Genomic DNA, 15,316 nt, shown 5'->3' on the forward strand with positions numbered 1-15,316 from the left:
GAGTCAGTTACTTAGCCCAGAATTATACAGAATCCACACGCTGACTCATTATCTTAGATTCTTTCCAAATTACAAAATTTTTGATTACTAACCTCTGCTTCGCCTTCTTATTTTAGATGAATATAATGAAGAAATAGCCTGCACTCAGAATGGCCACGTGTACTTGAACAGGGACATTTGGAAACCTAGCGCATGCCAGATCTGCGTCTGTGACAATGGAGCCATTCTCTGTGACAAGATACAGTGTCAGGAGGTGCTGAACTGCGCTGACCCTGTGACTCCTGCTGGAGAGTGCTGTCCCATCTGCCCACAAACCCCTGGAAGTGGAAATACCAACTTTGGTAAGATCGACTGGGACCAGCAAAGAATGGAAACAATGATGCGTCAGCTCAGTTGCAGTGTTGTTTTTGTTTGTTTGCTTTGTTCTGCTCTGAGCAATCCAAGAGAAAAATTAAGTCATACAGTAGACTCTTGGATTAATGATTTTTCACAGTTCAATATAAGCAGATGGTAATTTGTTGTCTTGTTAAATACTGGAGGAATATTTTTTTGCTAAGTTTTGTATGGTTGTGTCTAATTTGAAAATTTCTTGAGCCTGTTAAGATGGCTCGCTGCTATTATTTCCATGATGGTTGCTCCAATATATTTTTAAGTTTTGTAAGAAGTTCTTTAATGCCCAAGAGGAGATCTAGAGAACAATTTTATCTTTCTTGGTACTAACTTTGCTGTAAGGAATAGAATAATAATTTCTAATATGATTTACTACCACAGCACCTTCTATCATTTTGGGTCATAAATACAAAATGCTTTTTATGTTGACCATGCAAAATAAGAGGATGAAATGGATTTCTGAGAGGAAATAAAGTTATGGATCACTGGTTTTCAAAACATTTTTGAACAAAAATATCTTTGTTTGACAAATATTACATAATTGACTATAACTAGATGTGCTAATGACACTTTGATATAAGAAAAAAAAATTCATATGTATGTATTTTAATGAATAAGGAGACATTGATGTCAAGCTATTAGGTTATTTGTGTGAGCAGTGTTAAATGAAGACATATATATTGCTGTCAAAGCAAAGTAAAGGTTTTATTTTTTCCCCAAATTCCACTGAAAATAGCAGCAAATATAATTCAGAAACATTAGACAATGACTTTTTGTGTTCCTAAATATCATTCGGCAGTAACAGTGTGCTTTGAGTTAACACCTAAGCTCAATTTTCATTAATGTGATCATAGGGAGAAATAAAAGTAAGTCACGTAAAGGTCAACCAAAGCAGAAACAATCTTCAGAGAAGCCCAAGAATGCAGCAAAATTAAGTCTATGGGGATAAGCTCACCATAAATTGGGACAATAGTAGCTAATATCAGGAAACAGTAAAATATCAAACCTCCTAGAAATAGCTGGTCCAGAAAAATGCAACTCTTTCCATAGTAAATAATGAAAAAGGATGTGGCAATAACTTTGTACAAATAAACTTCAGAAAACGAAAGGTAATAATAGGCTTCAGTTAAACTTCGAGATAAAGATCACCCAAATACGCTACCAAAGGCCAAATAAAAACCATGGCCAATTATTCTACTATGAACTAAATCGAACAATAAAATAGCTGCCTCAAGGAAAGAAGGCCACTGAAGAGGAAGAAAGGAGGAGTGGTCTGCACAGTAACAGCGAGAAACCTGAGATCAGAAAAGGAACCTAAAGATGAAGTACGTAGGAACACAAGTTGAGATGATGCCGAACACAACAGGAAGAGAAACATGAATGAAACTGAAAGGAAAAAGGAAACATAGGAAAATGAAAGACTAATATTAAAGAATTAGAAAGAATACATTCTATGTGGAAGACACAGTGAAGCTAGCTCTGAGCAAGAGGATCCAAAGAAATTAATGCAGCGGTGCACAAAAAACAGTGGGCTCATGCAGGAGAATTGTCTAACAGCATTGATTGTGTCTGAACATGAGAAAAAAAATCAGGTTTAGTAATTATCAAAAGAGCGCTGTGGAGATGGCTCAGTGGAATAAGCGCTTCCCTGGCAAGTGGAAGGGCCTGAGTTCAATCCCTGGTCCTGCCAAAAAAAGAAAAAAAGTAATTATCTAAAGAAAGCCCAACTATAGTTGTAGAAAATATACTTGTGTGTTTATAAGTCCTAATGAAATTGAGTTCTAAATACCAAAAAATAAGAGAATTTATTAAGGCAGTACAATAAAAAATTAATTTTCAGAAACAAGGAGTTTTACTATACATAAACAATTTTATCATACTGTAAATAATGAGAATAAAAAAACCTGGTCTGTAATGCCAACAAAGGCTTAATAATAAAATTCACACAAAATATATGAGTTGGCTGAAGAAAACTTTAAAATACTACTAGATCAAACAAAGATAAAAATATGTTCTTGGTGAGGAATGTTGGACATTATAAACACATAGCTTTTCCATAAGTTGACTACTAACTTTGACATAATGCCCGTGCATACTTCATTTAAAATTTGACATATAAATTTGCACAACATGAAATATAATAACCATTATTAATTCTCTATCATCTTATTTTAAAATTTTGTCTCACTTTTGTCTTTTTTATTATTTAAAAAAATTGCACAGAATAAATAAAAAAGAACCGTTAGGCAAGCTCTTAGAGTGAACAGTAATTAATCAATGACTAGTCCTACAGCCTAGAAAAGTGTATCAGGGCTGGGGATACAGCTGAGGGATAGAGCACTGGCCTACTATGTATGAGGCTCTGGGTTCAATTCCTAACATGTCAAATCAAATAAGCAAACCAACCAACCTAAAAAAGATTCATGTGCTTAAGAAAATATGATCCTAGTACATGAATAGAGTGTAATGGAATACAGTCATCTTGAAGTAGATCCGAATACACCCAACCAGCCTGAATATGAAGAGCATGGAATGTTAGTCATGCAGAAAGGTTATTGCACAAGACTTATTTGGCAGGCTGGCAAGTCACCAGGAAATAACAGTAATCGTACATCCTACAGCAGCGTAAACTCAAATCAGTGACTCAGTGAATTAAATACAGTTGCAAAGGTAATAGAGTTTCTTTCATCATCATTATTATTAATGTTATTATTATTATTATTAGTAGTAGTACCAGGAATCAAACTCAGGACCTTGCACTTTCCAGGCAAGAGAGTTTCTTTTTCCTAAAAAACTGAACATTTTTTTGGGCCGAGATGTAGCTCAGTGGTGGAGTTTGCCTAGTAAAGAAGGCTTATTTCTGATTCAAATCCAGATCCTTAAAATAATGAACATTTTCAGGGTGTAAAAATAAGCAAAATGAACATATTTACAACTCAATTCACAAATGGTGAACATGCTTCACATATACAGAGTTCTTAGATGTGAATAATTAAACTGCTAATGATAAAATTTAGAAACAGGTCAGGAAAATAATTATTAATTTAAAAAGGAAGCACAAATATAGTTCTGCAATATGACAACTATCAAATTTCATTATAATAAAATAAATTGCAAATTTAAATGACCCTGAGCTATCATGTTCCGCATCTCATGTTGACCAAAATTTAAACGGTTGTTTGCATACCACTACCACTGGGTGTTTCAGTTACTTTTCACTCATCGCTGAGACAAACATCCGACACCCAGAATTAAGGAAGGAAAGGTTTATGTAGCTCACAGTTAGTGGAGGTGTCAGTCCATACTCAGCGGGCTCCAAGGCAGAGCAGCACATGGCATCGGCAAACAGCAAAGAGCAAAGGGAGGAGCTGCAGCTGAGGTAGCTAGCTGGCCTCTGTCCTCTCCTTACGTAGGGATGCAGATTATCTACTCCAGGGCGGGTGTGGCACTCACGCCCATAATCCCAGCATTGGATCATGCATTAACCACAAACTCTAGAAGCCGCCCCAATGATTGCATGAGGCTTTTGCAGAAGACACTTAGATACAAACCATAACACTGGGCGGGGCCCAGGAGGAGACGTGTCCATTGATCATGAGATTGGAAAGTAGTATAACCTCAAAAGGGACATTGGTAATATGTCAAATTGCAAATATCTATGTCTTTTGATTCAAAAAAAGTATTAGAGACTTTATCCCACAAATATACTGACATACGGTCATACATATCAGTATTATTCACTTTGGCCTTATCAGTAGTAGCTAGCGTGATTCTCCTTTTTAGCTTGCCTGTGAAAACTTCAAATCATACCAACTGCCCTGACATATTAAATAGTAGCTTTTTGTCATCATTCAAACTGTCATGTTTGGGTAACAAACTATATCCTACTAATAGAAAAAGTTTAGAAATATCCCAAATGTTCATAGTAAAGCGTGTGTCAGTGAAAAAGACTGTGTGGCTTCATACGAGGGAATCATGAGAAATATTTTATAAAAACCAACAAAGAAACTATATGCAAACATCTCTAAAATTTACAGATCTATAAGACATATGAAAGACAATGTAAAAAATAGAAAAAGGTCTATATTACTACTTGTTTATATAGACAAAAGCTTTGAGAACAATGCAAAAAATCAGTGATAGTGGTTTCTAGTGTATGCATGGAGAGGTAGAGGTAGAAACAGGAAAATATTTTTCTGTGCATAATTCTACGCTTTTAACACACTTTTACCACTGAGCCATATGAATGAACAGCCTTATTCATTAAAAGTATTAAAATTTGCTGTAGAAAACGTCGACTGAGTAAGTCATTATAACTTCTATAGATGATTTTATCATTTATTACATGCTATATAATGTTTTGAAGAATATTAAAACCATGGCAGAAGTTATACATTTCTTTGTCAACTTTTATGGAAATATAGATCCAAAATAACTCGAGTTCTTTGTAATCTTTGTACTTTAAATGCTGGCTAAGAAAGCTAGTATTGAGAGTAAATATTTAGTCTGTGCTTTGTTTCTTCGTAAAGTAACATGCTTCTTCTTTTCTTTTTCATAGGTAGAGGAAGAAAGGTGAGTTTTATTTTTTATTTATTTATTTATTAAATTTTATTTATTTATGTGTGTGTGTGTGTGTGGCCAGCTCAGCCCACCAGGGGGCGGGGCTGGCTGGCATGTGGTGCTGGGGGATTGAACCGCGGTCCCTGTGCTTTGCTAAGCTTGTTCTAAGTAGGTGCTTTAGACCACTGAGCCATCTCATCAGCCCGAAAGGTGAGTTTTATTTGGCATAGTTTCTGTTTCATATGCAAAATTCTTTCTAATTCAATTCACACAAAGCCATGCTCTGAAATGTCTGGAAGCCATGAGGAAAATTCAAAGTACCATGCCGAGAAGCTGTAAAAAATAAGTCCGTGCGCTTCAGCTACTGTGCTTAGCAAGTGCAAGTTTTTCTGTTTGGTTCCCCTTAGGGTCAACCTTTGTTCTGATGTCTGTTTCTGTAGCAAAGTGGCAAACTCTTTAGGGACTGAGACTTTTTCTTATTAGTCTTTATATTCCTAGAACTTGTTACTATACTTAATATATACTTTATATATATTAGAAACTCAATATGCATTTTATGGAAGATAAAAAGAAAGAAAGAGAAAAGGAAGGAAGAGGAGAGAGAGAAAGAGGAAGAGGAGAGAGAAAAAAGGGAGAGAGAGAACAGAAAGAAGGAAAGAGGAAGGAAGAATGTTTGTTCTACACTGAGTTGAGGTGCCTCTCCCATTGGTTAAGAAGTAAAGATTAAAAAAAACAAACAAACCTGAAAATTTTACAAAACCATCCTCCCTGCCTTTCACCTTCAGGGAGTGTAAAATCTAATCCTGGAGCAGAGCTGTGAATTTGTAAGAGTGACAGGGCACAGCTGTAATAATGAAAAAACTGTAATAACGAAAAGGCTGTAAACAGGAGGATCACTATGAGTCCAATCTAGTAGTGAGACCCTGAACACCCTGTAGACCCTTCCCTAAAATACAGAAAAAAATAATAATAATCCTGCCAAGTGGAGAGAGTTCTTGTTTCCCTGTCATTGCTCTCCCATTTCTGGATATCTTAATGTTATGGAACTTGCTTTAATCTTATCCACGTAGGATAACACTAGGCATCCAAAGGTAGAAAATGGGCAATAACTGCAATTTTGAGGGAGATACCAGATATCTAAGTAGCTAATTTAAGTTTACTTTTGCACATAATGGAGCTTCAGTAAAGTGATTTTATTAGATAATCAGATAAAGCAATACTATACTTTCATATTAAGTGAGACTGGTGATGTTAAAGGTTGTCCTTGGCCAGTTTAACCTGTTTTGATTCTGAGAGCAATAACTGTATCTTTTCATAAGTAAAGCCACAGAGACTTGCATATCTATCAATGAAGATGGACAGCAAATCCTAATTCACATTTAATGAGTCCATGAAAAGGAGAGCAGATTGAGACAGATTAGTATGGGTTTTAAACAAATTAGATAGATGAAAAATAAGATGGTTTAGTGGATATATACAATTATGAAAGAGAATAAAACTAACAGTGCGAAGTTCTCCTAATCAATTTTGTCCACTTAACGATCACCCAACTTTCTAAGAAGGAATTGGTGATCTGTGCCACATAGCACCTTTCCCCAAAGGCTGTGTAGGACATCTTGGTCAAGGACATTCTCAGAGTGGCTGCCGAGTTACTGCTGTAGTCGGTACGCGGCTGTCTACCTCATTTGTCTTATCATCAGAAACACGAATGAAAAGCAACGCTATGAAGATCCATTTTGTGCTTGGTTTCTATCCCTGTTTATTTTTACTTTTAGTTCATCCATTTATCATGTTAATCCAACATTTTTTACTGAGACTTAAAAAAATTTTTTTTGTCCGAAGGATGTGATACAGGAAAGTGGTCTCTACTGCTTCCGAGGCCATGAGAGCCTGTGGTGATGTGACACTGACTCACAAGTGAATGTGGTAATTCTCCTCCGAGATCCAAGTGCAAAACTTTGTGTTTCTCAGGAAATATGAAAATCAGATTCTGTAAAATGTTCCACAAATTATCATTTCACTTAAATGATCTTATTCAAAGCCCATTTGCTAAAAACATGTATGTCTTCGGCTTATGTCCAGAATAAGTATGATAAAATCATTGGGAAACTTGTCACCAGAAATCTATAATTAAACATTTAAGCTCTATTAAATGTCATGGAGACGCAGGGTGTTGGGGGTTCCATCCTGGGCCTGCCATGCCGGCCCCACCCCAGGGGCATGATGAGACAGCAATTGAGATTGGGCGTGGTGGCACGCCTGTAATCCCAGCTCTTGAGAGGCTGTAAATAGGAGGATCACTATGAGTTCGATCTAGTAGTGAGACCCTGAACACCCTGTAGACCCTTCCCTAAAATACAGAAAAAAACCCCAATAAAATTTCAAAAAATGTCATGGAGATATAGTATGCTTATATAACATGTCAGTAGCCCATGATTTAATTAAGAATAATATCAGAGAATTACAAAGTTGGAATAAAATAGTTTGCTTTCAGATCTCCTGAAGTAGAAGTTTCACCAGAATTCTTGGCAGGCTATTTTATTTTCTTCATTGTGGCTAACATAATTTTACTTCTTTTTGCATGTTTTTCTACTTATTCCAGAAGGAGTAATTTTTACAGCACCATTCTCAAAAACTCATGTATTCCCTGGATACAAATTTATACAACGATTCTAAGCAATTCAAATTCTGTCAGTATTTGAAAGATACTTCTTCCATAATAGCTTGTACATAGTGAATTTGTATTGCTTTAATACTTTCAAACATGAGAATAGTCTAAACGTGAGAGTGTGTGGAAATACTTCCATGTCACTCAGAAGCCTACATGCTTAGGCCCTTCTTTCCCCAGCCTCTGTGTAGCCTGTGTTCTACCATGATGTGCTTCTGTCTACAGCTGACTCTTGTAGAGCTCCTCTTGCTAGTGTAGAGATTATTTCTCTCTTCTGACTTCTCTTTTTCCCTTAATTCCAGTTAGTATTTACCTCAGCATTAGAATCAGAGAGGAAAATTAGGTTAGTAGTAGTTCCTCCTTTGATGCCACCATTAAAACAATCAGGATTATAAAATAATTTTACTTCAAAAAACTTGTCAGTTGTGAGATACTATTGAGAAGATATAATCAGACCGATCTTTCTGGAGTACAATTTGGTGATCTAGATCCAAAACCTTAAAAGTGTACGTGATTTTTAACCTACAAATTTAACTTCAATAAACGTGTTCCTAAGTATCTCTGATACTGGTCAGAGATGCCACATAAATATTTAGAAATAAGGATGTTTATTTTAATGGTTTCTTAAAATGCAAAAATGGGTCTAAACCTAAGAGTGAAATAATGAATCATTGGTCACATGACCCTGCAGGGCTATGGCGAGCCTAGACTGCCTGAGCGCAGTGCTGAATCTCTGTGTGTGAGGCAGGCATTTGTTTTTTTTTCTGTACTTTTCTCTACTTAAACAATTCCATATATTGAACATATATTGCTTTATAAACACATAAAAGAATAGTATCTGGGAAAAAATTGAGTGAACTGGAACTCATTCCTCTTTCTTTCTTTAGATTTTGGATATAATTGGATTCATATTCACATTCTTCAGTTGTCTAAGAAAAGGAATTAATTCATAATATACTAATGGAAATTGGTAAACTCCAGAAGAATTCACTGAAAAATTCTCTGTACCATACTAAGAATATAAAGTGGACTAAGGCGCAGTGAAGGGCCCGAGAACAAGATCCGTGTCAGAAGGCAAATCAAAAACAGAGAACACAAATTAATATGTGACAAAAGAGAGAAACATAGATATATACTTTATAATAATAACTCATTTAGCATTATTGTTAACCTGACATCATGCAATGAGTAGACAAATTTGATAGTCCCTTGTACTTTTTAGCTTTCTAGTCAGTGGACATTTTTTAGACATTAGTGGACATTCTTCTCAGATATTGGAAATTATTTAACTAGAACTTTAGACTTTTTCCTTTTTATAAAATGAGAATACTTGTCTCTTGTTTTAAATATTTTACTGTGAGGTACATTAGAGGGCAGCAAGTAGCTCAGGAATGACACTGAGAACTACCGTCAGCTGCCAAAGACTATGGGGACGGAATCAAATTCTTATTACTGTTATAAGAGTGTGAAATTCAAATGTATATACATTTAAAACTTTTTCAGTGACACTTTTTCTTTACATCTTTTCATCATAACTAATTTGTGGTCTAGTCGACCTGTTGATTTTATCCCTTTAAAAACTGAAATAAAACTACTACATGTTTCACATATTAGAGAGACTGTCTCTTTCAGATGAGGGTGACATTTTCATGAGTAATGTCTGACTAAGTGTCTTAAAAATTAACTTTCTTTCATGCTCTAAACTGCTTAGACTATCCCAAACTATGTCTACATGACGTGGTAGTGTGACATGTTCATGCCTAAGAACCAGACATATTTTATTATTTAAAAAAATTTTTTTTTTCTTATGCATTTGGTACAGGGTATCACTATGCAGCTTGGACTCATAGTGATCTTCCTGTTTTAGCCTCCCTAGCACTAGGATTACAGGCATGGCCACCACACCCACCTTTTGTGGCTGGCTCCCAGGGCCACAGGGCTGGGACAGCATGTGGTACTGGAATCGAATCGGGGTTCTTGCGCTTGTGTAGGCAGATGCTTACACCTCTGAGCTATCTCTGTGACCCTTATATTTTGCTAATTGAATATTTTTATTTTTTATTTCACAGGGACAAAAAGGAGAACCAGGATTAGTGCCTGTTGTAAGTATATACATATATGTTGTCTTCAAGGATAACTATAGTGTAGTTGCATATTACTGCTTCCTGTCAAACAGAAAAATTATTTATATAACAAGGCTTTAGTATAATAATAGCAAGTTACAATAGATTAATGTTTCAAAACAATATTTAATGTGCTGCATTCTAAATTTTTATATCCCATGACTAAAAGCAATAATATCATGATTTTACAAATTGACTTTATTACATGCACACATACATGATAGTTTGTTTAACAGTTTAGTGTTTTACACCTTTGGAAACATATCATGCCTTACTTGTCCCTGTAATTCCAAGTTATAAGTGAATTCTTTTCTTTAGACTTGTGGATGATCAAATATTGTGTTACTAAAGAGGACAAAAGATCTTCAATCACCATTCTCCTAGGGTTGAAAAAGTGTGTCAGTCTGTCAAGACCAGTTAATTTATTTAATGGTAATTTATTTGGCTGTGTTTAAATCTTTGCTTTGCTTTTAAATCCACTTATTTTTCCATGAAGACTACAGAAAACCTAAGCCATTCATGTTATTTCTTTCATTTAAAATCGTACATTACTTACTGTGCTTAGATGCCTAAAGTTTTACAAACATTTATTTGTCCCAGTTACGAGAGGAACTCATTTGTATTCACCATCACTGTTCTATGCAGCACTTTCCATTTAAGAAAAGTCAAGCACAGGGCAAATGATCAGTCCACAGTCACAGGACTGGCATGGAGAGCTCTCAGGAGTTGAGTTCAGGCCCCTTAGTATTCTTAGGTCTTATTCGCTATACCAGCCCTGCTTCTCTCTGATAGACTTCAAACGAGATACCTCAACTCATTGACAAGGAGGGAATGGCATCAACTGAGAGCACCTATTTGTTAAAAAAAAATTACTGGTGTTTTGCTGTTATTATTTGCTTGAATATTGACTTTTCTGAAGCTTTCCCTTTACAAATCATCTTCTTCCTTCTTTAGGTAACAGGCATTCGCGGGCGTCCAGGGCCAGCGGTACGTACTTTGCTCCAATAATCACACTCTTGTGTTCTTTTAGAATTCTTTGTAGCTCTGACATCCATGAGAAGCCAGCATGATGTAAATCAAGTGCTTGGTCTCTAATTTTTTTTCCTGAGCCATCTTCAGGTATAGGCATACTTATGTGGACATGAAATGACACATAGGGGTCATTTCCTTCTGAGAGAATTTCTTTTCTTCTCCTGTGTTAGTGCTGCCATTGGTCGTCGGAGACTCAAAACAGGTCATTGTTACAGCGTTAATTCTGGATTGACTTTGTGCATTGAAGTAAGGGCATTCTTGTCTGCCATTTGACTATGATTAAGAGTGTGTTGTTGTATTTACTTGAGTAATATATTACAGTCGAATTTGAGAAATTATATATCAAAGCATATTTCTCATTTTGCATAAAGGACTCTTTGAGGCTTGGATTATCAGCAGTATTCATATATGACTAGATGTATAATACACACACACTCAGTTTGTTGTCAAGAAAGCCTAAGTAAAACACTAAAACAAGAGACCTACTTGGGTCCTGTGGAGATTTTTGGTTTTTGACAATGCTGTGTGCGGTTGAACTACTTGGGAGACCGGCAGGAAGATGGCTCTAGCTTGGGAGTTTGGGGCCTTCCTGGCTAACATATCAAGTTCCTGTCTCTTAAAAATAATCTGTTTTTTGAATTGGGTAAATGTGTAATTAATCTCCATAATATAGTTGAAGCCACTGAAGATATCAGCACAGTAGCACTACTTTTGCAGAATAGTAGTCATTTCTTATTTGAAGAGAGAAGTCATGGGAAGGATAATTTGGAAAATTTTAAGTGGTTTCCAAAGATAGAATGGAACTCATATCATATTTTACTTCAAGTAAAAAGGGGGGTTTGAATGTGCATAAAGCAGTGGTAAATTAACAGTCTTCTATTTTTTCAGCAGTTTGAACTATGATAACTTTTGAATCTCATGTACCAACTTGAGTTAATGAATTTCCCTAGATAATTGATAATTAGGGTTTGCACATTTATGTGAAATCTAAGTGTAGTTTTTGTGCCCTGAATTGAATGACAAAAGCTTTACCTAGGAGAATACAGCAAACATTATTCTTAAAAATTTGCAATCACTGGTCAGTATATGTAGCTCATTAAATTTCATGACACTTTAATGGAGCAGCTAATTCTTTATGGCTCTTCAAGTCTACTCCTAGAATAAACAGTCCCTCTGCATGCAGAGCTTTGATATATACAGGCTTTTGTTTCTCATAGCCTTCAATGTACTGAAGGAAAAAGTGGGGTATTTGTGTTGTCTGATTTTATTTTGTCAAACTAATTTTTATAATGAACACCTCCAAAATATAAATGTCTATAGGTGTAATCATCGTTATGTTTTTCAGGGACCTCCAGGGTCACAGGGACCAAGAGGAGAGCGAGGCCCCAAAGGAAGACCCGTAAGTGGACAGGGACCTCACTGCACAAATGTGTACCTAGAGGGCAGTCTGTGCCAGATCGCCTGGTATCGAGAGAAGCTAGCGACCATTGCTCTGTCACCTGCCCCAAACATCATGGAGAATCCAGCCATGGGAGTGACTTTGTAGCCCTCTTGGTGCAAAGAAAATTGTCACATTTTCTAATGCCTACTATCTTAATAGATAATGCAATTAATTTGAGCCTTGTTCTTTATAGGCTCAAATTTCGATGTAGTAGAATTTGAGGAAATGTGGTCAACACTTCCTACTCTCTGAAGTTATTTCCCACGAGTAAGCAAGGTCCAGAGTGTACCACTCACCAAAAGCCTCTGGATTCTGTGATCTGTGGTTGCTACAGAGATAATAAGACTGGATAATAGAAAATAAATTATTTGAGGATAAAACTTACTTTTAAGTTGATACACAGCAAAGTTATGCCACTTAGCATAGTACTCTAGTAATACTCTAGTACTTGGCCTTTTTTGTTGAATGGCTGCTACAGAGATATCCAAAGAGCAATTAAAAAAAAAATTGATAGGGGCTGGGGAGATGACGCAGTAGAATAAGTGCTTCCCTGGCAATCGCAAGGGTCTGAGTTAAATCTCCAGTTCCACCAAAAAAAAAAAAAAAAAAAAAAAATTGATAAACTTGTTACAAGACAAAAAGGATGTCCTTGAATTGAGCAAATCACCTCTATACCCTTGGAATAAAACATGACATTACATAATAGGTACCCATAAAAATACATATTAAATAATTAGATTAATTTATGTATTGATATAATTATCTCATGATTTTTTAAAAAATAATTTTATTGAGAAACAAATAGCAATGAGACAGTTTCGAAACTGATTACAGTTTCAATAATTAATACATTGCATATTGTTGTCGTAATGGTTATTCATTGTACCAAATGCAGACATGATATCCTGTCCACAAACACTATTAGAACAAATCTCTCTATTCATTGCATTAAGAGAATGAAGCTATATATCGATCCTAACTATTTTGAGTATTCAGATACAAAATGGTTGGTCATTTGTATCCTCCCTTTTTAGTTAATTTTGTCAGAGATGGGTATTCCATTGTCATTTAAATATTGTAGTTTCGTGAATTCAGCAAAATATTCCAATATTGTCCAGTAGCCCAAAAATTTGTTTCAGTTGATTACCACTCTTTCTAACAGTGTCCACTGAAACACAACTTGCAATGGATTTTTAGTCTCTCACATGTGAGTTTATCCATATCTAAATGGATGAAAGAGCAAGAAAGTATAGCTTACTTTGATACATAAATGGGTGCAAAACATCCAGTAGATGACGTTGCCAAGAACTCTTGCTGTTAGTCTTACCTCTGTCATTATTTTATGCGTCTACACCTTTCCCCAAATAGTGTGAAGTCAATACCTTTTCTGCAGTGGCACTGGTGTCCCAGATGGTACTCATAGGCATGTGGAGGATCGGTGCCCAGCAAGGTTGCAGGCAGGCCCGTGGTGGGGGTCGACAAGGCCTTATTGCGACTGTTTTGTTCTCCACCCTTCATTGCTATGATTGAGCTCCTTGGTGGTGGTGGCGGTTCACACTCTGCTTGCTCTTCAGATTTTGTTCTTGCGTGATGGCCTTGGGTAGACGATGGATTCAGAGACAAGAGGGGGGATGGTTACGCAGAAAAGGTTTTGCATTAGTGTGTTTGTCATTGTAATTAATTGGTAACAGTATGTCCAAGTCCAGGTGGACATGATGATGGCAGGAGTGGCCAGACTTTCCGAATTCCTGGTCAGGGTCTAATGATCCTTCTCCCCAACCTTCTTTCTTTCTCTGCCATACTTGCCTCAGTGTATGAGAAGCTCATTTTATCATGGTCAGGTATGATACACTCCATGTGAATTGTGTTTGGGGTGTGTGTGTGTGTGTGTGTGTGTGTGTGTGTGTTTGTGTAAATAGAAATAAGCCATTTATGAGGAGGCCAGGTAATCCTGGCAGATACCTAAGTAGCAAATCGGCTCCTCTGCTTACGCCAGGAAGCAATGGTGGGATGGCACAAATTCAACAACTCTTTTTAGGAAAACTCTAAAATGCACCACTTTTGATGCTGTCCCTCGGGTGACTCCCCCTGTGGTGCTGACCCCAGTGGCAGCATATGCTCATAGTGTACCTACTGGTCGTGCTCTGTTTCTCACCCCCAGCCACCAGGAGCTGCTCAGCTGGACTGAAGTCCTTGCTGTCACAATGCAGGGTGGTCCTAGAATCCAAAGTACCATGTTCCTGACCCTGTTTGATCAAACCACGGTGAGGCACACGAGGTGCAGCACAGCTTCTCCACCACTGATCATTTGGGCCAGATAACTCCTCATGCATCGTAGGATACTTTTCTACCCTGCATGGGGTGTCGGGGCAGTGCCTACCCGCACCAGGGGGAGAACTGAAAATGTCTCCATGTTGCCAAATGCAGGTAAAGGTGCTCTGGATTGAGAGCTTCCGACAGAGATTCTCTGGACGCCTTCAGTACTAGCCAGTGATCTTTGTAGCTTCTCTGATTGCATGTCCTCAGTTTTAAGTGTGTTATCCCTGTCACTTCAGAGTGACAAAGTAGTAGCCTATCAGTACATGGGCCATCAGTAGCGTGCTGATTTGTGACACACATGACACTTTACCCCTAAGATATCAGCTTCTCATCTGATGTAATAGTTCCTGCAGCTCTACCATCCTGCAATGTATGCGTGTGAGTGCACACATGCGTGGGACGCCTTTTTGCGTGATAGTGTTAATTGTTGAAGGGCAATAGCCAAGGTTCAAATAAAGTTCCTCTGGAGGGCTCTTCTCTACTTGTGAACGTTTTAAGGCCGCCACCTAGTGGCCATCCTCAAGTACTTTTAGTTGGTGTGAGTACTGTACTTTGCGGATTGTGGCCAGAGACACTCTACTGTAGTATGGTGGGCAAGGGTGGGGATGATAGCAAGTAGAAAATTTACCTTAACCTAAAGATTATGTGACTCACTTCATTTGGAAAGATAAAAATGTGATCTTAGTGTTTTATAATTCCTCAATCATAATTTATTTTTACTATTTACCTGTAAAACTTTCTGTATTATATTTTTCTTTCTTTTGCACTCTTGTCTTCACTTAG

The 15,316-nt window shown here is 36.9% G+C and overlaps 1 protein-coding gene across 1 annotated transcript in view; it reads left to right on the forward strand.

The window, feature by feature from the left end:
* The window catches only part of Col5a2 (collagen type V alpha 2 chain), a 153,329-nt gene that overhangs the window by 78,273 nt on the left and 59,740 nt on the right, over positions 1 to 15,316 (forward strand). Inside the window, exons 2-6 of the mRNA XM_023712336.1 lie at positions 117 to 341; positions 4,949 to 4,962; positions 9,688 to 9,720; positions 10,696 to 10,728; positions 12,119 to 12,172. Of these exons, the coding sequence (XP_023568104.1) occupies positions 117 to 341; positions 4,949 to 4,962; positions 9,688 to 9,720; positions 10,696 to 10,728; positions 12,119 to 12,172 (359 nt within the window). The remainder of the gene's footprint in view (positions 1 to 116; positions 342 to 4,948; positions 4,963 to 9,687; positions 9,721 to 10,695; positions 10,729 to 12,118; positions 12,173 to 15,316) is intronic.

Source organism: Octodon degus, unplaced genomic scaffold (assembly GCF_000260255.1).
Source record: "Octodon degus isolate 3935 unplaced genomic scaffold, OctDeg1.0 scaffold00025, whole genome shotgun sequence".
NCBI lineage: Eukaryota > Metazoa > Chordata > Mammalia > Rodentia > Octodontidae > Octodon > Octodon degus.